General features: G+C 38.8%; 1 protein-coding gene across 45 annotated transcripts in view; it reads right to left on the bottom strand.

Moving 5' to 3' along the window:
* Positions 1-23,519, bottom strand: part of nrxn1a (neurexin 1a) — a 1,700,803-nt gene that overhangs the window by 834,610 nt on the left and 842,674 nt on the right. For all 45 annotated transcript variants that reach the window (XM_059648525.1, XM_059648528.1, XM_059648548.1 and 42 more), the window contains 2 exons: positions 21,784-22,167; positions 3,543-3,746 (listed from right to left, as the gene is read on the bottom strand). In XM_059648525.1, coding sequence (XP_059504508.1) covers positions 3,543-3,746; positions 21,784-22,167 — 588 coding nt within the window. The remainder of the gene's footprint in view (positions 1-3,542; positions 3,747-21,783; positions 22,168-23,519) is intronic.

Raw genomic sequence — 23,519 nt, 5'->3', positions numbered from 1 at the left:
GAAGAAGATTCTAAACCATAGCTTGTCATCTACATAATAAAAATTATAAAAATTATCTTTTTGCCACAGTTAAAAGATCAAAACATGCAACAGATCTTTTTGTTCAACGAGGTAGAAGCAAAACTGAAAATGCTGTGTTAATTATGGAGATTGAGAGAGTACTTTGAGTGGTATACATCCAATATCAAAACATTTTGACAGCGGTGTTCTGCTTGATTAAGAAAATCTTAAACACCCTTGAAGAATTTCATTAGTAAAAATTCCAGGTTAATTTTCATGTAGCTGGGTTTGTCATGTGTCGTCAACCGCAACAGAAAAGTGGTTGCAAACAGCCAAAGACCAAAGTGTACACACCTCCTTACGAGAAATGCTGTGCTTTTATACACCTCAGCAGCTATTTTAAAACATATTGATTATTGAGCGTGGAAAATTTCAGATTGGAGTCACTAGAAATGATACCACAGAGATCCAAGAGGAGATGCTCGCAGCACTTGCTGTTTAATTATGAGGGCAAGGGATACAAACAATTATTCCAGCAATACTATTGTCTATAGTGGGCTTATTTTCCATCACTTGTATGCCTATGTTTGTTGCAGATTGTTTATTTCATTTGGTACTAATTAAAATAGTGCACAGGGAGGACAATTCATTTTCCAATTTATGATCTCTCCTGTATCTGGTGAAGATGATCAGAGCAATTTCCCAAAATGAAAGACAAGAAGATGTCATAGAAAGCAGTGACTCAGGCCTAACGCTGGTGCAGATAGAAGTCTTTGATATTAATCCTAATTATGTCAAAACAGCTACAAAATTAATAAATCGTATTCCTTTTTTAACGGAGGTTAAAAGAGAATGATGGTCTTATCTAGCATTGTGATATTAAGATTTCTATGGTGAGTCAAAAATCACATTGAAAACTACACAATTTTTATTTCTATGTGGTGAAGATTTTCATTATATGGATTGCATCCAAGAAAAGAATAAAATTGCTTGAACATTATGGAACAACCAAATGTGATGAGAACTGAGCTAAAGAATCATCAGAACCTGTTGCAAAGATAGGATGTCATAAGTGAAACAGAATGCAGGAATAAATTACAAAATGCAGGTATGCATGTAGCACCAATTATTGGGTCAAAAGGGAGGCAAATACTGCTGGAGTTCATTACACCGGGGATTCTGATGTCAAAGCAGATTGGGATGTTTCTTGTATCCTGAGATTCTTCTTTCAGTTAAGATTGTTTCAAATGTTAGATGAGACTGCTGTTATTCACTTGACAAACCTCTTGACGTTTTTCTCTCTGCCGCAGAAGAAAGAATGACACTCTTGTCATCTTCAGAAAATGACATTTTGTATTTCGCCTTGTTTTTCACAGGAACAAACTCTCTTTCTCAACATGTCACTTCAAAGGTAGTGAATAATGTTTTGGGAGAACGTTTCTTTGTTGCCAAATTTTCAGCTTTATATCTTGAGTTACAATTAAGCATTTTTTAAAGGCAATTAGTGGTTTGGAAAGAAAAAAATGAAATATGGAAAGTTGTTTGCCTTAAAATAAGTTTGTGCACCTTACCATGATCGAGAGGTTTCAGTCACATTATAACATGTGACACAAAGCTTCCGGCTTTTATCAATGTCATGCAATCCAAAGGGCTGTGATAAAACCATCAAATGGCACACCCCACCTTCGGTTGGTTATTAATATATACAACTAGTTTAACAAAAATAAAAAATCCATTTCATGGTCCAGTAGCTGTGCTGAAAAAGCTGTCCTCCTGAATAAGAAGCATGAGCTTGAAACACCCTCTCTAGAATAATGGATATAATTACTAAACCTTTCAATTCCGGATATAAATTTTGACAATTTCGCAGGGCTCAAATTGAGAACAGAGATGAAATTAGTCCCTTTATATTTTGCACAATCATGTGGCCAGTCATCTAATCAATAAAAAGTTGATAGCTTCACAATTCTAGTGGCTAAAAGTTGAATCTTGTGTGACTGGCTGGAATATGGGCCAGGACATGACATGACATGAATCAAGTCATTTGGCTTAAAGTTTGAAATTGCAGACTTAGCAGAAATATGTCTAGTTTTTTGTTTAGCGTGTGCAAAATAATATACACTGTAATTACAATACAAGTCAAGTAAGAGAAAGAGATGGACATTCTGGTGAAATTGTTCAATGCACTGTCTCATATATGAGAATGAGCAATGTTGAGAATGTCATAGTTTTGTGACCATCATGGGATGTTTTGGAAAGCTAGCATCAACCCTGACCTCAAATTGTTTGCATACACTAACATGAATGAAAGGGAGAGGCAGATTTTATCAACACTGCATATTCTTCTTCACCAACCTAATAAAATAGTTTAAGCATAAATATTTCAAACTGCAGTGAGCAGAAATGCAAATACATGTAATACCGTATATGTGGATTTATTTCAATTTGTTTCTTTTAAAGCATGAATTATTCATGTTTTTTCCATTTAAAAAAATGTTTGAATGAAACTAAAGCAAGCATTTTCACTGTAAAAGAGGCTGCACATTCTTGTTCGCATGGCTGTTTGCTTAGGGCCGCAGACCTTGGCCTTTGAAGGGTTGTGTACCATCTTTTGATCCAAAACAAGTGTGTAATTATCACCACAGTACAATAAAAATGGACTTTTACAAGTATGAATATGATGAGAATGAAGAGCAGTGGATACAACATTTGTTAAAAACAAAGTGATAAAAGCAGAAGCCCATAAAGTTATTCAAGGGAAAGTAAATGACAAATATGTTGCTAAATATCTGCTTTCCAAAATACTAGGTATAATTTTCCAAGTTCAAAGTTTTTTAATCTTGTACAACAATCTACACTTAGCAAAAAAAAACTGGAGCTGGATAGACTATCTTTTATTTGCAACAAAATATCATATCTGAGTTGCGAAAGACTCAAATATGGTAATGTTCATGGAGACTGGAGCAAAGTTATGATTTTCAACTGCTTGTATACCCGTTCTTCCTAAAATACTCCTTAAATATTGCCTCTGAGGAAATGGCTATAAACGTGCATTAAGACAACTACAGAACAATCATAGCTTCCTGTGAATACCAGGCACCAGATCAATGCTAATCTTCTTTCTCAATTATTTATCTGAAGATAATTTTGCATCCATCACAGCATGGAATATATGACAAAAATGTGTCAGATGCAATGTCTTCGAGACTGCTTGATAAATGGGCTTCTTGCTTCAGATACAAAGAAAATATAAAGATGAAATATGAATTAATAAATGCATTTGAGAAAGAAACTTTGTACTTTTAGCATAAGAAACATTCCACAATGTATTATTCATAACAAAACAGAAATGACAATTTTGTTTATATGAAAAAGCCAAGTCTCAAAAGATGGGCTTATAAATTATGGCAACAAGTTTTCTTGCATCTTTCATTCTTACATGTTTTTATATCTTCAAGCAGATTCGTGAAAGCAACCTAATGGACCATTTAAAACACATCTATTTAAAAAATGTGATGAGGCAAAGTTAAAATGGATGTTACCTAGGTTGACAGTTAGTTTGACACGACCACCATCAAGTTCCAGTCTCAGAGTATCTGCCGAATCTCGGGAAGTTGTTGCCATTAAGATTCCGTATGCTCTTTGGGACATAAACCGCAATGATACATCCTCTGCTTCTGTGTGCATTACAACAGGTAGCTGGATTTTCATAAACTTGCTTCCATCATAACTCAGTATTGTTGCTTCTGTTAAACATTGGAGGAAACAAAATGCCATGAATACATTTCAGAACACAATAATTCTAAATCTCAATTTCAAATCTTTCTTAATGTCGTGCCACTGGATATCAGCACTTCTGTCTGTTTCCAGGCAGTCTGTTTTATTTGGTGCTTTTGGGTTACAAAGGTTATGTACCTTCCTAGTTTTAGTTTTGCTCTTCATGTGCAAGCTATAATTCTGATTTTTGGACTTTCATGTTTGATGCGTGGACATTATTATCATATCAAACCTCTTCAAAAAAAATCACCAAAGTTCTGTCAGTCAAGATTAATCTTTCAAACATGTGTTGAGATAAAACGCAAAAATATGACATTTTAAAGTTGTTAAACAAATTAAAAGTAAACTTGCAACTATATTAGTAATTTTGCATTTGACTCACTGAATCCCTACAGTGTAGAAGCAGTCCATTGAGATCACACCAACTCTCTGAAGTGCATTCCACTCAGACCCGCCACTGTGTGCACCCCACCCCCAATCTGTAACCCTGCATTTCCCATGATTAACCCATCACACCCTGGTCACTATGGGCAGGTTAGCCAATCCATCTAATTTATACAATTTGGAGGAAACTGCAGCACCCAAAGGAAACTCATGCAGGCACAGGGAGAACGTGCAAACTCCACACAGTCACGCGAGGGTAGAGTTGAACTTGAGTCCTCGGCGTTGTGAGGCAGCAGTACTAACCGCTGAGCCACCAGCCACTGGGCTGCCTTTTGTAAAACTATGTAAAGCTTTTCTTGTTCAAATGGAAAAATTAAATGCATAATTTAATTTAAACATGGGTCAAACTTTGTTTTCCATAAATAACTTACAGCTTTCTCGGACTATCTTGCTCCTCATATTTGAAAAGATGTTGAACACAAGAAAATAAGGAGGATCTTCAGAATACCAAGATAAGTTACTCTAAAGTATATTAGGACAGCAACAAAGTTTGAACAGATGAGGCAAAATTATTGAAGACTTATTTTCTACTTGGCACTAAAGGTATTTTAAACCTGTTTCAGGAAAATGAAACCTTAGATTAGATTAGATTCCCTACAGTGGGAAACAGGCCCTTCAGCCCAAAAAGTCCACACCGCCCCTTAGAGCATCACACCCAGACCCATCCCCTATAACCCACACACCCCTGAACACTACAGGCAATTTAGCATGGCCGATCCAACTAGCCTGCACATCTTTGGACTGTGGGAGGAAACCAGGGCACCCGGAGGAAACCCACGCAGACACAGGGAGAATGTTCAAACTCCACACAGACAGTCGCCCGAGGCTGGAATCGAACCTGGGTCCCTGGCGCCGTGAGGCTGCAGTGCTAACCACTGAGCCAACGTGCCGCCCATACCTTTGGATTCAAACCAAATAACAATTTCTTAATAGCTACGCAGATTGCATTATACAAGTCACAAAGAGTAGGAGATAAAATAGCAATCTCCTTTTGTAGGTCAACTGGGATTCAAGTTAAATCTGACAGCAGATGCTCCTCAGGATACTTGACAACATTTACCCACAGCTGACCTGCAACACATCATAAAAAAACACAAGATCTTTGAGCAAACACAAAGGATGGTTAGTGTTTTATTATTCAGCTATAGTTTTTAACCTTTCACAGTGTTTAGCTTCATTTGATGCTGACTTTTTTTAGGTTTGCTTTCCTTCTCTTCTATTTCATTTACAGAACTTTCTGTACAGAATAAATGTTCCTCACTGTTTAAATAAGATATCATTTTAAATGTCATTACATGATTGTAAAATGACATAGAATGCGTGTGTGGGAGTATAGGGGAAGAAGTTACTGTTAACTAGAAATACCTTCATAGAATCCCTCCAGTGTGGAATATAGCCCGACAAGTCCACACTGATTCTCTGAAGAGCATCCCAAACAGACTCTATCCCTGTAATCCTGCATTTCTGCAGGCTAATCTACCGAATTTACACATCCCTGGATGCTGAAGGCAATTTAGCATGTCCAATCCACCTGACTTGCACATGTTTGCACTATAGGAGGAAACCAGAGGGGACCTGCACAGACACAAAGAGAACATGCAAACACCACACAAACTCCAAACCTCGCTTTCCTGAGGTTGGAATACATCCTAGGTCCTTGGCACTGTGAGGCAGAAATGTTAAGCACCGAACCACTATGCTGCATACTTATTTTGTTTGACAATCTATCAAACTGACAGCCCAAGATTAGCTTTGACTAGTAATACTTATTGGATATGCTTTTTTTTCTGTGCAGCTAACTGAGAACGATATAAAGGTGATCCACTGATGCCAGGCAAAAAGACTGTCAGGAGGCATGTCAGCTCATTGTCATTGATTGTTACACAATTGTTGATCCAAAGCCATCTTTCTGTCTACTGAAATCCCTGTTGAATTATTCTATGCAGAGAGCAAACATCAATAGGGATTGTGTTCAAAAGGAAAAAGTGTATTCTTGATCAATCTGGGAAGCAAAAACCACACGTTGATGAATAACAACTTGTGGGCACCTTCCACATTTATTCTCAAACTCTCTTCACACTGAGCATCAGTTGGGTGCATCTCCTTTGTTTTCACTTCAATTAATGCTGGTTTTGAGCAGCATGTAGGAGACTTCCAATTTTAAAAAAATGGTTTAATAAAACAAGTGTGTTGAAAACAAAACAAAACTTCTGGAACAAATGGGCATAAATACTCATCTTTATTTCTTCCACCACAGCAGTGACTTCCTTGAATTGATGCCATCCTGTGAAATTTAATCAATTTCAAGCAATATCAAAAGTTCTGGACATGGTTCTGAAGGACAAGACATTCTTAAAAGGTACAAGCTGAAATGATAAATTTATAGAAATAAAAACAATTGGGAAGAAATTTAACTACAAAAAATAATAGACCAATTTAGTTTGCATTGTGGGGATTGGGAGAAGGTGTTTGTGTCAGAAAAATCTGCTTTCTGACCCCAAATTCACCTCCAATCTGCAACCATCTATTTCTGGCTCTACCTGGCCCCTGGCTTTTGCTCAGTTCTGATGGGGTAGCTATTCAGATGTAAGAAGATGGACTGTAGTTTAAAACATAATATTGAGTCAGTGAAGCCCATAGAGGCTGTCAATCAAGCTTAGCCTCTGAGCGGGCAACAAATCACTTAAATCACGATCAACCTGTGGATTTTAATCCTGAATGATAGGTTCTTCTTAACTTCCTGGCTGACCCATTCCCTGCAAGTCATGTCAGTGAGAATGCTATCCTACATTTCTCTTTATGCTGTGTTTCAAGTAAGCATACAAAAGCACAATATTGTAGGAAAGGAGAACAAATATGGAGAGGTAAATCAGCCTCTGGTTAGCATTAGGCCTGGGGAGGAAAACACCTTTTAATTTATTGTATCAAGTTGGATTAAATAATAATGCTAACAGCTGGACAGAATCAACAGTGATGTTAGATAATATCAGATCAATTAGGTTTGAACCTGAGAAAATAGGGTTCCAGCAAAGTGCTGCACTGCCATATTTTTATGAAGAGTTTAATGGTTAACAAATGTTACTGCTTTGCACTGATTTGATACCCAGTCCTCAGCTAAGCATTGTTCTCCATGGGGGGAAATGTAAAGACTCTATCTAAAGACCTGGATCTTGTGGAAGGCCTCAGCCAATCCGCATACTTGACAGAGTGTTGTCACTGAATTGATTGATCTGCCTCCGAATGGTCTTTGGAGTTTCTCAGAAGCTCAAGAATGTTCAGGTCAGTGTACAACACCGCCAAGATTCTGAGAAGATGGGGTTGAGAGGGAAACTGTCAAACGTCAGGAGCTCATTAAAGCTACTGATTCATACTTTGGGAATCAAAGGACAGCTCTGATCTACAAACAAAAGCAGCAAGGACACTCAGAGTATTGCAGTTAATTTTGACTTCTTTCCTAATGGTGTCAGTCAGGCACCAGCTGAGTGTTAAGAACTGTGCATTTGTATGAATATCAATATATAACTTAAAAGAAGATACATTTAAACTAACTAAGTTGAACGCGCTCTATAATTCAGAAATAACCAGTGCCAAGCAGTATCAAGATAAATCAGAAAACTCCCAATGAAACAACAAGAATGTACCGACATATTTATATTCATATCTCTACTGTATTGAAGATATATGAGAAAGGCATTAAGTGTATTGTACATCTTGTTTGGTTATAATTTACACTTTTTCTATGCAGGCAATCCCTAAGCTGTGAATGGGTTCCGTTCTCACGTCTGTTTGCAAGTTGGTGTATAAGCAGGATAATATAAACCAGCAACTTATAAGAATGGGGAAGATTTGTATGTTGGATCTTTAAAATAACATTCCCATATGGGATCATGTTCCTCAGTATGAGCATTCATAAGTCAGACGTTTGCAAATTCAGAGACCTGTACTAAATTCAGTTATAATAGTTTATAGGATTACTAAACCAACTAAACGTAAAATTTGACCTCATGGATAAGCAATACCATTTAAACTTGACGTTGTGACTATAATTGCAGCAGATTTCTTCAGTAATCTCTGTCTGACATTTTAACGAACAGACTCTTGAGCTTGAGTTTTTCTGCAACTGGAGGGTTGTATAACTGTAGTTACAAAACTGGTGGTGGAAATGAAATTTGGAAGTCCCACCCCATGGCACACACCGTATTCAGGTGGTGGGGAGGTGGTGTGTCGAGGCAGTGAATTGTGAATCTACAGAGAGGTGGATGCTAATACACATGGTTCATGGAAGTGACTCAGACTCATCTGATTTTCTCCAGTGGAGCGTCCAAAACACAAGTTGCTCAATTTAGACATAGTCAAAGAACTTTTCAAAACAAAGAACATTGGGTCTAAAAATAAAAATGTTGCAATCGCAAAAAAAAAAGCTTCAGCTGCTTGACTGAAGTTCCGTCTATGGCACTTGCAGGGAGAGGTCACATGGTACGGTTTCTGGGTGCAAAACATGTTGGTATTTAAGACAGTCAGAGAAAAATTGCTAATAAGGATGAGCCTTTGCCCACTCTTTCATTCTTGGAAATCCCTCTCATCGAAGTTTATGTGCTGAAAACCAACTGGAAGACCTCATTGCTGTAAATGGAGGGTTCTTAAGGAAAAGTGTGAATCAATATCACTGTCTTGAGAAAAAGTGAATTGAACCAGTCATACCTGGTCCAAGAAGAAATCTCACTAAAAATGGCTTGATTGAAAGTAACTTTGTCTGCAAACCAACATTTGAACAATCTATGAATAATTCTTGATTTTAAATTAACTGTTGTTTGGCCAAAGATCTTCTGAAATAATAGTGTGAAGAGTTTGTGTGTATGTCCATGCATTTTTTTTTAAAAGGTCAGTTGGGCATCCTTGTGCATTTTAAATCTTACACCTTAAATCTGTTCATATTTATAAAATAGTCAATTAAGTTTTTTTTTGCAATACAACCATGTTGACCTCAGGAATATGTCTTGCTTCTTTCTGATACTAAGCTACATGCACTTCAAAACTTACGACTGTTGCTATAATTTCCATTTTAAATTAAAACTTTATTATGAACAGCAGAGGAGTTACACAAGGTAATAAATCAACATACCCCTCCAACCCGGTCATTACATTGTAAACAAAGGAACATTCAGCTAACTGAGAGACAGGAAATCTTGCAATTGCTGAGGAAATGAATCTCTTGCAAATGAATGTGTAATCTGTAGGTTCAGGAGCTGCTATATGGAAAAATATAGTTGATACTACTGCAATGAATATTGTGTCAATTGTTACACTTAAGTTTGAGATTGAGATCGAAAGGTTGTAACTGTAGGAGTGAAGTTTTTCATCTTTATGAACATACAAGGGAGACACCTGAGCTGTGATATCACTGGCCTGTTGAAGATGTGTTGGAGATGATTTTGAGTATGTGCGCCTGTGCAACTACATGTTAGATATTTTGAAAAGTAGTTTTGCTGCTAATTTATTACCTGTTATTTTTTGGCAATTTAAATGTCAGGGTGTCTAAAAATTAATGCTTTTGTTGCATGTTTTTGTGACTTTAAGTTTATTGATACACTGATAATTCACGAGTACACTGGCAAATTCTTCTAATTCTGCTTTTGTCTGAGGTCAAATACCACACAACTCAATGCAAATACACAATCTATTTTTTTTAACTAGCTGACATACATCACTGAATAAGTGAATTAGTGAGACTAAAAAAGGAGCCTCTGAAAAATAAAAGAAACAAATCAAAAAGATAGCCCTCAAGAAAACTTCAAAGAAGCTCACAAAATAAAATTGATCCAGTTTATTAAAATATTGTGCACTACAAATGCTGTCTCACCATAATGAATTAACATAGTAAATCAAAATATTATAATGCAGACAAATAACAGAAGTAACATCTCTGTTCTTAATGAGAATATGGGTGCAAAATGGGTGTTATATTATTACCTTGCAGCAAATATTTAATCATTGCCTTTATTTTAACAGCTAGGAAGAAAAGTGAAAAGTAAGTTTCATAAATATTCAAGATTTTAACTTGCTTTGCAAAAATCTATTCAAATCAGAAGTATGCATAAATGGTACTGTTTAATACATGATGGTGCTACTTTGGGGATAATAAATGTTCATGAATATTTTACATCCACTGCCCTTGCAGATCCACATTTGTTTTTTTTCTTTTTAAATTGGAATTTCTTCATAGAATTATTGAATCCCTGTAGTGTGGAAGCATGTCATCTGGCCCATCTAGGTCACATTGCCCCTCCAAACAGCATCTCGGCCAGACCCACCCTATCCCAGTAACCCTGCATTTTTCAATGGCTAATCCACCCAGCCTGCCAATCCTTGGATGCTATGGGCAATTTAGCATGGCCAATCCACCCAATCTGCACATCTTCGGACATCTTTGTTGCAGCCTTTTACATTGCCTTGAAACCAACTTGCCAAGTCCTAACACTTAAGTTTAAACAATACTGGCCAGAGTACAAACAACTTATTAGTTTTGAATGGATTTGTTGCATTCTTTGATGCCATCTCATCTGGAAGTTGTATCTCAAGCACAATTTATTCATCAGTGTGACATTATGATTTTGTGTAGCAATGAATTTCTCTATGAACATGTCCATACAACACCATTAAGTTCCATTGTTCACTGGCATCTGAGTTCGTATAATCCAAATTTATTTCAATCAGAACTGCAGAATACAGTATGAAACAATCTTTAAACCATTAACAATAATAACAATTCACCAATCAACTTCTTAACCTCATCAAGACTAGAACTTTTGAGGTTTGATTACGACTATCCATTCTTTTCCCCCGAGTAAGAGCAAATGCCAGGAGCCTTCATTTTTTCTGACTTGAAGACCCAACTCAAAATAAAGGACCATGTCCTGTACAATGGTTCACTCTCGGTTGGTGGAGATGGGATCAAAATGGATCTGCTGATCCTAGAAGCAGAATGACCATAGTGGGGTGAGAGTGCTGAGAAAAGTATGTTAGCAGGTTCAGCTTAGTTCTTTGGTTTTCTTGGTTTTCCCAGTTGTTTTAAAATATGTAAGCACTCGGCCCTTACCACTCAAATGCCCATGACAACTTCATTTCCCTCATACCCTCAGTCTGCCTTAATAACTACTCACACTATCCACTGTGGGTAAATTTCAGGAGCCATGTTGGAAATAAATAAAGTCTGCTGACTCATGCATGTTTCAAACAGAAAAAAAAACTTTCACTCATGAAGTCCATGCAAAGATTTGTTATTCCCTCAAGCAGCAAGATTGTTGAAAATCCAAACAAAGTACAATTCAATAACCAATTCAAAAACACCTAATCCTTTGACAGCTCATAAAATGATCAATCAAAACTGAAATTCAGATCCATTGCTGAGGTCTGCTTTTCTAGACCATTTAAAGCTCAGCCAAATGTCCGTAATAGGCTTAGTCATAAATGCTTTGGGAAATGGCGACAATAATTTCTATTACAACTTCAAGCACAGATAATAATCTAAAATACCCCAGATGACTGTCAAGCAAAGCAGTTTAGCGGCATGTGTATTTTTGTTTATATTCTAGTTTTCAGCTCGGGGTAAGTTTTTGATTTTGCTTTTAATTGCAGTACGTTTAGATCATGATACTTAAGCAGACCTGATACATCCTTCAAGAGTATTGACATTTCCATAAAATCATGCTTCTCACATTATGGGTGAATACCCTTGTAACAGCAAATGTGAGTCTGTCTGAACGCAGTACTAGTTTCCAGTTAGCTTGTTAAGCTTGGGTTTCCTGCCTGAGTGAGTCATGCTCGCTGCCTTTCCTCTACTAGTGAAAATGATAGAAATTGGCTAGAAATGGTGATAAATGTCTGCATTTGATTCCTGCCTGACATTTTTAAAGTTTTAAAGATTTAGACAGGGTGGTTAAAAAGGTGTTTAGCATGCTTGCCTTCATTGCTCAGTGTTTTTGAATATAGGAGTTGGGACGTTACGTTAATGTTGTACAGGACATTGGCGAGGCCTCTTCTGGAACTCTCTGTCCAGTTCTGGCTGCCCAGTTATATAAAGGGTATTATTAAGCTGGAGGCGGTTCAGAAGAAATTTAGCAGGATGTTGATAAGTTTGGGGGCTTTGAGTTATTAAGGGAGACTGGATAGGCTGGCACTTTTCCCACTGGAGCATAGGAGGTTGACAGGTGACCTTACAAAATGATGAGGGGCGTGGATAAGTTGACAAGGATCTTTCCCTCAAGTGGAGGAGTCCAGAACTTGGTGTCATATTTTTATGGTGAGAGGAGAAAATTTTTAAAAAAGACATGAGGGGCAATTGTTTCACACAGAGAGTAGTTTGTGTGTGCAATGAAATTACTGACTCCAGAAAAATCCAGCTCTTCATTTTTTAGGTGAAGCTGGGAACGCAGTTGACAACACTGCAGTCTCTGACACAATTTTCAGCTAAAAGACAGACATTATTCTAACAACTGTTTTTGTACTGTTTAACTAAGCCATAAAGGCCGTTAATGAAACATTGAAACTAGGTCCCATCAAGAGTCTTCTGTGATTTAACACCGTAAAATATGTACAGTTTTGCAATTTATGAGAACAATAACAATCATAATAGCAGGATCTGATTGCACTGTCAGCTCCATTTTGTATTCCATATACATTTCCTGAAATGTTTAATACAGTTATACTCTGTTTATGACAAGCTTCATCAGGCTAATTATATGAATCTGATCTCTGGGATATGCTATTTTTGTCTTTTCAAATTAAATAACAATGGGATGTCTGCTGTACACTACATCACTTTTGAATGCATTTTTGCTGGGCTGCACTAAGTGCAATACCTACAATTTACCACAAGATGGTAGAGCATGCACGTTCAAACAAAAACATTTCAACTGCTTGGGACAGCTTTGTTTAAATAAGCAGCAGATTTGTTCAGTCCTTAATAGAACAATTGGGATGCAGCAAACTGGCAATATATATGTATATATGTTGAAATTATGGCATTTTCTTAACAGTGTCACCCTTCACTAAGTTTCCAAGTCAATGCAAAGAAAACCTCAAATATTTCTACCTTGTAAATGTAAAACAGAAAAAGGGATAGATGGATACAAATACATATCTTGTGACCGAACTGTAGATACCTCAACCAAATTCAAACAATAATCTAATCATGGAAATTGAAGTGGGAATGGGAGTAAATGAGAGTTGAGGAGCTAGAATTACATTGGAGCTCACATTTGAACACAAAGATTATGGCACAGGATGGTAATTATTTATAAATTCAGCCTGTTTCAGCATTATCAGAGACAAATAGAATTGAGATTGTCTGTGCAGGGTTTCTGAGCCCTTGATCTTGCAAGAGGATTAATAGTTGTAAAATCATTACTGGTGGTTAAGTGATCTGTGAGTTGACCACATGGAAATTATCTGCCCATTGTACTTTGTGCAAAGTAACAAAATAGCAAAAATTATATGCACAATGGGGTAATCTTAAAACCTACAATTGTGATATGTTGCTGCAAAGATCAATATTTAATGATCTAAAAAAATAAGTGCTCAGGGTCCTTAAATCAATGAAAAGCACTCTTCCACATTAAGCATCGAAAGGCAAGCACCAATTATCATACTGCAAGAATGTATTTCTGTCCTGGAAATTAGACTGGAAAATACACTGCCCTATGTTGCAAAAATGCCTGTACTTATCCTGTACTTCTGGAAGCAGATCTAACCAATTTTCTCTTCAGGAGTTGCATTTAGCACAAAAGAAGATCAGTCAAGCAGGCACCTGTTTTGTGGCTAGCTGCTTTGTTCATATTGTTAAAACAATATAATATGAGCAGAATCTTATAGGGACAGAGGAAGGTCTGTACATGCTAGCATCCATTCTTTGGTCAGTATGTTTATTCTTGCATGATGCAGTATAACATAGTCATGGAAGTTGGATAGGTCAACCAAGTGATGGCTAAACCCCAAAAATGAGGTAGGCTTGGGCTGACTTGAGACAAATGTGTTACAAGTCTGTATCTCAATTCCAATCCCGTGTGCAACTTTCCTGTTTTCAGTTTAATGGAGACATGCTATTGAGACTGGGGTGGGTCATCTTGCCAACTCTGATGAGCAGGTTGCCTTTAAACTTTATAATGAATTAGCATCTCTCATTTCTTCATCATCATAGATTCCCTACAGCGTGGAAATTGGCCCTTCAGCCCAACGAGTTCACAGCGATCTTCGGAGACTCCCACCTAAACCCATCCCCCTATAGCCCACGTGTCCCTGAGCATTATGGGCAATTTAACGTGGCCAATCCACCTAGCCTGCATATCTTTGGACTGTGGAAGGAAATTGGTGCACCCGGAGGAAACCCACACAGACATGGGGAGAATGTGCAAACTCCACATAGAGAGTGACCCAAGGTTGGAATTGAACCTGGGTCTCTGGTGTTTTGAGGCAGCAGTGCTAACCACTGAGCCACCACTAAATATTTCTACTGAACATTTGAAACATGTAAGTAAATCGAAGCAAGGACTGTATCAGCAATTGAATCGTTTCTGCCCCAGTTTGGAACTATATCACCATTCCTTCATTGTAACGGAGTCAAAATCCCAGAAGGGTGTTTGTCCCTGATGATTTCTTAGTTTCATAGCATTGTGGCCAAAATGGATATCAAATAAAAATGAAACATCCCTCCTTATTTTACTTTGAGTCCAGTTTGAACTTTATCTTATGGAAACAATTGCATTGTGTAGAATTGCATGGAAAATACAGCACAGATACAGGTTGTTCAACCTAACCAGTCGAGTGAAGGGTTTATGCTCCAATTGTGTTCCTCCTTCCATTTTTCACACCGGCTCTCTCAGCATAACCCTGTGCTCTATTACAAGAATAAAATGCATTTATGCAGCACGTTTAATGTGAAAAAAACATCCCAAGATCCTTTACAGAAACACATTCAGACTGCCAAAGATAGAGACAGGGCAGCTTACCAAATGCTTGGTAAAAGTCATAAGTTTTGAAGAGCAGTGAGAACCAAAGGGAGAAAGATGGAGGGTGACAATTTCAGAACTTTGTGATAAAGATGGTGTTAATCATGATAGTCAGTTGTGAGTGGAGGAGCAGATGTACAAGAGGCTAGAGTTGAGGGAGCATAGAGTTGTCAGAAGGTTGAAAGACTGGAAAAGGTCACAGTTTGAAGGAATGGTGAGACTATCCCATGACATGAACACGAGTATGATAATTTCAAAATGGAGTCCTTAGTGGGCCAGAAGTCAAAGCAGGTCAAACACAGATGGGTCACAGGAGACCAGAATTTAAAGTTGTGTTAGGATTTGGGTCGTAAATATTTGGATCATCTGTGGTTTATGGTTGGTGGGAAAGTCAGAGGCTCACGAGTCAGCACAGGAATCATAACCCAGGGGCAAAACTGGTTCCTTGCAACTGGATGTACTGGGTACTCTGGAGCTCCATTTTGAAGTAGACTGGGCAATTTGGACCTATATGTGTCATACACATAGTTTTCCAGCGTTTCCTTCTAGGAATGTCTTGAGGTAACCAGAAGTATGGATGAGGGTCTTCATAACAGACGATCAATGATAGGACAGTAGTCAGCTAATATTATGGAGGTCAAAGCAGGTATCATTTAAAAAGGAATAACAGTTGAATCAGATATCAGGCCAGAAACAAAGATGATGCAAAGTATACAAACTATCTGTTCTAGCCAAACACAATAATAGCGAGGAAGCTTGAATGGGAGCTAAGGAATGGAGTTGAGGACGGGGGTCAAAAAATAATTGCTCAGATTTTAATTCCTCCTTCTGTGTCAAATAGCGGCTGGATGGCCAAACCAATGGCTACCGCGTAGTCCTCCATATCTGGTGGTGGTTATTCTGCAGCGTTCAGTGAAGGGTGTGAGGCAGGGACATCACCTACCCCTGTACAAATGCCCAATCTCTGGCCTGTCAGGATTTTTACTGGGATAGAAGGGATTTCCACCACTTCAAAGAATGGGAAGTGGCAGAAAAGGCCAGAGAGGTGAGACAGAAAGCCAGGCACTTCTTCAAAAAAATGTTCAAGCATTTTTAGAGGCTGGTTACAAGTTAGCATGGAGGGAGGTCTGGAAATGAAAGGGTAGAAGAGGGGGCAAATCAATGCAACAACCAAACTTTGCAGCTAACATCCACTTTGATGGTGTCTCTCTTGGCGAGGTGTGGAGGCCCTGTCTTTTTCAGTCCCAGGAACTGAGTCTCAGGCCTATTGCCAGCACTTAAAGGAATCATCATAACTGTTGAACAAAATGCCAGCCAAGGCCAATCCTTGCTCATAGGCTGTCCCACCTCGGTTCCTGCCTCGGGCGTCTGGTGAGTGACATGGCAGGCCAAACACAGTGAATCTTGCTGCAGGGAGAACTGCTTTTGCTGGCAGCCTGGCTTCCCCACCTCTGACATGAAAACGAGGCGAATAACTCTGGTCTTTAAATGTTTAATTGGAAGATGTTTAATTTCATCCACTGATGGATATAGGAGGGAGGGGGTGTAAGAGAGGCAGTGGTGAAACAGAGCTCATTTGTACAAGTGGAACTTGGCTTTGTCTTTCGTTTGTGTTGTTGTGGGGAGCATGTTGATGAAAAATAAAGCAGGGCTAACATTAGTTCTTTGCAGGACTCCAAATGTAACATTGCAGGCCAGTGAGAGATGACTTTTCATGGCATCCTGTGGCTAAAGCAGGATAAGATCAGGTGAATTCCAATGAGTTCCATACAGTAGACCATTAGGATTTTTAACAACTGCAGATGCTGGAAATCTAAGACAAAAATAGACAGTGTTATAGAAACACATCAGCTCTGGCAGCATTTACAGAAATATACCAGAGTTAACATGTTAGGTCCAGAGACAAAGTCCAGTGGGTTTTGACAAAGGCTCACTGGAATTGAGATGGTAGCTCTGTTTTCTCTCTCCAGATGCTGCCAGACCTGCTTTGTTTCTCCAGCACTCTCAATTTTTATGACAATTTTTAGTTTACTAAAGAACTGATTTCCAATTTACTTTGAAGCAAGTAGATTCAAGAACTCTCCAAGTAAGTGTTCCTGAACAATGTTTTATCAGAGTGAACCATTCTCTATACACTTATTTCTTCAACATAATTAAAATTATAATTATTTTTTATATATTCTTGTTTGCAATCTGAACTCTATACTATTAGAAACTCTGACGGAATGTTAAAATTCTCAATATTCCAACCTGTTTTACCGTGAAAGAACAGTTCTATTGTCAACACTGTGAATTAGCATAAGTGCCCACATGCATCTCATACACTGTTTTGAAGTTCAAGTAGCTGTAATATTTTAAGGTACATAACTTACTGTATAGATTACTGCAGAACAGATCCATTTATCATACTTGACCCTCTTTATAATGCGTGTGAAAACACCATATGATGAATTGTGATATATCAGAAACATTATTATGAAATCTTATGAGGCTCAGCCTTATGACTTTCAGATAAGCGTGAGTTTTTGGTGAGATTTCTTGCTGCATTTTGCCAACAGCACCTCATTAACTATATGCTCTGCTCCCGTGATGTCCCTTTGGTCTGATTCTAGCCTATCTTAGTATGTGTTGCTCCCAAAACAAGTCACCACTCAGCAGTTATCCAAGACAGTATCCGTTGTGCCTGTGCCATCTTTGAGAGGCTGCCTTGTACCTGGGTAAGTATTGGCAATCTGGCATCATCCCTCACTGGTAGCATATTAGCACAGCAACCACCAAACCATGCTGCTTAGAGTGCACAGCTGGTATGGTTGACACTCTATTACAACTCTGTTCTCTCAGCCTGGCGTCTGTTTCACTACCAGACCACACAGTTTACCTGTCCTTAGCTACATCATATCTGTACACCCTCTCTGAGTCATCACTACACTGTCCCAATGCCTAGTGGACACCTGCCTCTTGTCACTGCCCAGTAGGAAACAATCACATTCAGGTAAGCATTCAGACAGACAAGTCCAAACAACAGATTTTATTCCCAGTCAGCAAAAGGGAACACAAAGGAAACTAATAAAGGCTGCAGTCTGCACCAACAATGCAAACTGAACACTGGCACCATGATTTTGATGAATAAGCATCTTCACTTTACCTGCAGTGTACCTGCAAAGAAATATTTTCATATGAACTGTACCTGGAATTTGCAAACACATGCTTCACGTATTTGTTCCTTCCATGTCCTAACACCCAATAGATCGAGATCCCGTACTTTTGTCCATCAAAGCAATACTGACTCTATTCATCCTGGAGATGGTCTCAGCCATTTTACAGTTACATTTTGCAATTATGGAATGACAAGAGATGCCAGAGAATACAGCTCACTGTTGAAACTGTCAACACTGACCCCTTACCTAACTGACATGTCCCTCACTCCATGCTCCCTTTTACTCTGTGCTATCCTGACAGTCCCATTTCTGAATGCATGTGCAGCGTGTTTGCTAGTTAGGGAGCTGGTACTTACTGTGGGTGTTAGATAGTTCTGGTGTGCCATATATTGGGGCGTCATCCACATCCGCTGCTTGCTAGACAGATCTCTACTGACCAGCCGCCAGTCTGCGTGTCTGAGCAAGTCAATGCAGCATTCCTGATAGGCTTTGTCTTTGGCTGAGGTACTAATGCAGTAATGGGCATGAGAAGCCAATTAATGGGTGCTGTGAACATTCAGGTAGACAGAGTCATAGAATGCTTGCAGTGTAGAAACAGGCCACTCAGCCCATCGAGTCCACACTGACTCTCCAAAGAGCAACCCACCCACACTCACCCAAAATCCCATCGCTGCAACCCTGCATTTCCCATGGTTCCACCAAGCCTGCACATTCCTGGGCACTATGGGCAATTTAGCATGGCCAATTCACTTAGCCTGCATGTCTTTGAACTGTGGGAGGAAACTGGAGCACCCAGAAGAAACCCATGCAAACAGGGAAGAATGTGTAAATTCAACACAGATAGTCATCCAAGGAATCGAGACCAGTTCCCTGGCACTGGGAGGCAACAATGATAGCCACTGAGCCACTGTGATGTTAAGTGAATGAGCACTAGGAGAGGCAATGAGATGCAGCCTGATCCAGTCAATGAGCACGCTGCATGCAATATGTCCTGCTGCAAGTATAGCTGCCAGTGCTCCCTGCAATGCAAGTCAGTGCTACCTAAGTACGTATAAAACAGAGAAGCCATGCAGTTTGTATGGGGTTGGCAAGTTTTAGAAGCCAATGACCACGGGCGAGGGAAATGTGCAGCCAGTGCCCGTGGACCATCTCCTGAGATGCTTTTGGTGCTGATGCACATGGAGGCTAGTCACAAGTCGTGGCAAACCATAGTCACTAGGTACCTGTTTTCTGATCACTGAGGTAATATGGGCTATTAATAAGGCTGTAACAAAACTATAAGCCCCTTTAACTGGCAACTTGCCACTGCCCAGCGAGGAACACACTTTGTTGCTCGCCAAACGCATATAAAAGGTTCCCAATGTTGAGATAGGCTTCAATGGACATCTTGTCCAATTCCACCACAAATTTCACCATAACCCAAGTCGCTCAGACCCCCATCGGATTCTGCCCACAGTTTGTAAACATGATATTCTCCATCCAGACAGTGACAAAGATAGATCATCCAATTGTACCACAGTGACTATTACTGTCAGGTAGCAAAACAAAATGTTGCTGGAAATACTGGGTTTTGGTTGAAATAGGTGTTTGGCTCATGAAAATAGATGAACCGATCAACTGATCTTCAGGAGCAACAACACTAGTTAGGGATTGCCTCAGTGAGAATTATTATTATGTATTTATATTGAACTTTCTTAGAATCAGAGTCATGGAAGTTTACAGCATGGAAACAGGCCCTTTGGTCCCACTTATCCTTGCTGCTCAGTTTTCACAATTGAACTAGTCCTATTTGTCTGCATTTGGTCCATATCCCTCCATACCTATCCCATTCATGTAATTGTCCAAATATTTCTTAAAGGACAAAATTGTACTCACCTCCACACCACTACCTCTGGCAACCTGTTCCAGACACTCACCATCCTCTGTGTGAATAAATTGCCCCCCGGACCCTTTTGTATCTCTACCCTCTCACCTTAAAAGGGTGCTTCTTCACAGACTCCTGATTCCAGCCATTTATATCTATGGCAAGTTTAACCAATTATGCGATATATGCATCGCTGTTTAGGCTGGCATTTATTGGCCGTCCCAAATTGTCCTCAAGTAGGTGGTGGTGAGATAGGCCTCAATGGACTTCTTGTCTAATTCCACCACAAATCCCACCATAGCCCAAGTCACTCAGACCCCCACAGAACTGTTGACAGTCCTTGTGCTTTGGACATACTTTGAAGACTCAGGAGAGTCAGGTGGGCCCTAGGGGGCTGGTGGGAGGCATTTCTCAATAGCACTCTGAGCCCTAGAAGCTTTCTTGGGAGCAGCCATTTTGAGATCCTTGATTCCAGGAAAGTCCTGTCAAAAGTCTGTGTTTGACACAGTATTTTCCAGAAAGTCCTGTCAAAAGTCTGTGTTTGACACAGTATTTTCCAGAAGCTGAGGCAATGAGGCTCTCACTGGATTTTCAGCTACGGCTAAGACTTGCAATGGCTCCACACAATTTGACTCTGGATCTGGAATTTTGAATAAGTGTTGGATAGTTTGGAAATGGTGAGGAGCATATTAAGCACCACCTGATTTGATGGGGTAATCTAGGGAGGGAGAACAACCCTTTGTTCTGATTGATTGCGGATGTACTCTACGACTTAGTAATCTCAATGATATCATGTAGCTAAGTCTATCGTAACAATGTAACTTGTATCTAGTTACTATCATACAATAAACTCCATTTTGTTTGAGACAATATCTCTTCTCATTAGAAAACCAGGTGGTGTTCCTCTACCACACCAAGAAAAGCGATCTTGACCAAAATTATACCTGATGTTTCTTTCATCAAGATGAGCTGTGGCAAGGATCCAACAGCCAACAAAGAACTTTCATCTAAAATGCAGTTAACAAACGGTAGCAATAAGTGGAACGAAAGAAGTTCTAAGAATTGTATTCCGCTCCTTACAAGTTTTCTCCTGTGTGATTTTTTTTTCTTTCCCTGGTGTCATCTAATCACTTCAAGACATCATAATTCATGCAAGATGTGAGATGAATGAGATTCTTATCATAAGTACCACTGATACTGCTCAGCAACTGTATAACAGGAGAAACGTTTTCATTGGCTAAGACAAGTTGTGCTAATGTCTCAAGTCCTCCTGTGAATTGCAGCATTAGCCCAACCCTAGAACAATAAAGGCTGGCTATCAAACAGCCCTCTGAAATGATACATAAAAGTGCTTGCATCCTAAGTATGATAAAAATGCTTGTCAACTTTTACACAATGATAAACTCTGTTGCACAACAAAGAGAAATTTAAAAAGTTAGGTGAGAAGGAAATATCATTCATTTTTTGCATTCGGATTTTTTCTTGTAAGAAGAACCAAATAAAGCCCATGTTATTGTGGTTCAAATGTCCTGCTTACCTCTCTCACAAGATTTGCCAAGAAATCCAGTTCCAGAGCAATCACAAATGTACCTGTTCCAGCCTTCTCTACAAACACCATTGTTTCGGCATGGATTACTAAGGCACTGTTTTGGACCTTCTTTTGCACATGAAGGTTTAACTCCAGCCACATTTTGGATTTCAGCCATCCTCCGTATATCTTTGCTTTGGCCATCAATGAACAAGTCTCTGATACATCCTACATATCCATAGTTGAGAAGAGCTGTCCATACTTCTGTTGGGAAGATAAGAGCTGCTTTGTTCTCAGGTAGTCCACCTAAATACAAGTCATCATCCAGGTCCAGAATTTCACTCTCCCCATGTGCCATGTATGGTGAACGCTTGCTGTTAATGGTGATAGTACCTAGAGAGAAAAGTAAAAAAAAATCTTGAAATTGAATGTTCTTTTAATATCTTCTCATTTAGGAATTGATTATATGGTCACTCACTTCGTCTGAGGTACTACTTTTTGTTTAAGACCAAAGTTGATTCCACATTTTTTTAGTCAGTCACGTAGATATTTGCTGCATCTCGACTCTCTTTACCAACTAAAACAATATCATTCAGTGTTTTCTCAGCAACAAGAATGTATTGATAAGAGGAGTTAAAATGCTGATGAAGCCATAAAGATGGGTTTTTTACTTATTATTTATTCTCATATATGATTGAGATAACCAATTAACATCAACAACAACTTTAGTAAGTTCTTGTGGCTACGTAATGTTATGGTTAGCGATCTGTGAAAACTTCACTGGTGCTGAAGCTTAAATAAGCCTTCAGTATGATTTATCATCATAGATTCAACAAGTATTGGAACTCATGTTCCAGACATATTTTTCATCAACCTGTTCAGACACATTCTGATATCCCTGTGGAGAAGTTGGGACTAACTAACCCAGGGCCTTCTAACCCAGAGGTAAAGACACGACCACTATGCCACAAGAGCCCTTACACTCATGTTCTACATGATTCCTGAGCCAAGTGAAACCACATGGCACTATTACATTAGCCATTAACATTTTTGAGCATGTTTTGTGACTGTGTTATACAACTTTCAATCTGCTACTCAAGTTAAAAATTCTTCCTCTGAATCTAATCATTTTTGGCACCCGAACCAGATAAGCAGAAACAAACCAAAAATTTGAAAAGATGCAGTTTCACTCCTATGCTATATTACAGTATAAAGTCTTATTGCCAAATAGATGATTTTTTAATGTTTTAATAGTGCCACCATTTATGAACTGTTAAAAAAATTCTCTGTTTGGCTTTTCTATTTCTGATCTATCTGTTCCAAAGATGCAAACTTCCACATTAGTGTATCAGAAATGTTCTCCTTTTTCCTTACCTTTGCGATTCTTGCATGGTGTGGTTGACAGGGCCCTTCACCATGTCAAATACATCTCACATACTTCATTTATCATTCCTTTCCCTCCCTTTCAATACTGTTCCCTTTATCTCCAACTTTCAACCCACCAACTTCTGTATTCAATGCGTCATCCTTTGTCACTCCACTGTGATGCCGCCATCATATTTTGTCTTCCTCTCCCTTTTGTGTTTTGTTATGCCACATCCACATCAAGACTTTGGATTCAAGACAGATTGGTCAAGGAGGTGGCATGTAAAGAATAATCTTCAGGCTTGGATGTTCTTTATAACATTATATTCAGTAAATAGTACAATACATTGTATTCAGTGATATACTAGGCTTTAATTTTA

This window comes from Stegostoma tigrinum, chromosome 9 (assembly GCF_030684315.1).
Source record: "Stegostoma tigrinum isolate sSteTig4 chromosome 9, sSteTig4.hap1, whole genome shotgun sequence".
Classification (NCBI taxonomy): Eukaryota; Metazoa; Chordata; class Chondrichthyes; order Orectolobiformes; family Stegostomatidae; genus Stegostoma; species Stegostoma tigrinum.
Note: the sequence above shows the minus strand (reverse complement) of the source record. Positions and strands in the feature narration are given on the sequence as shown.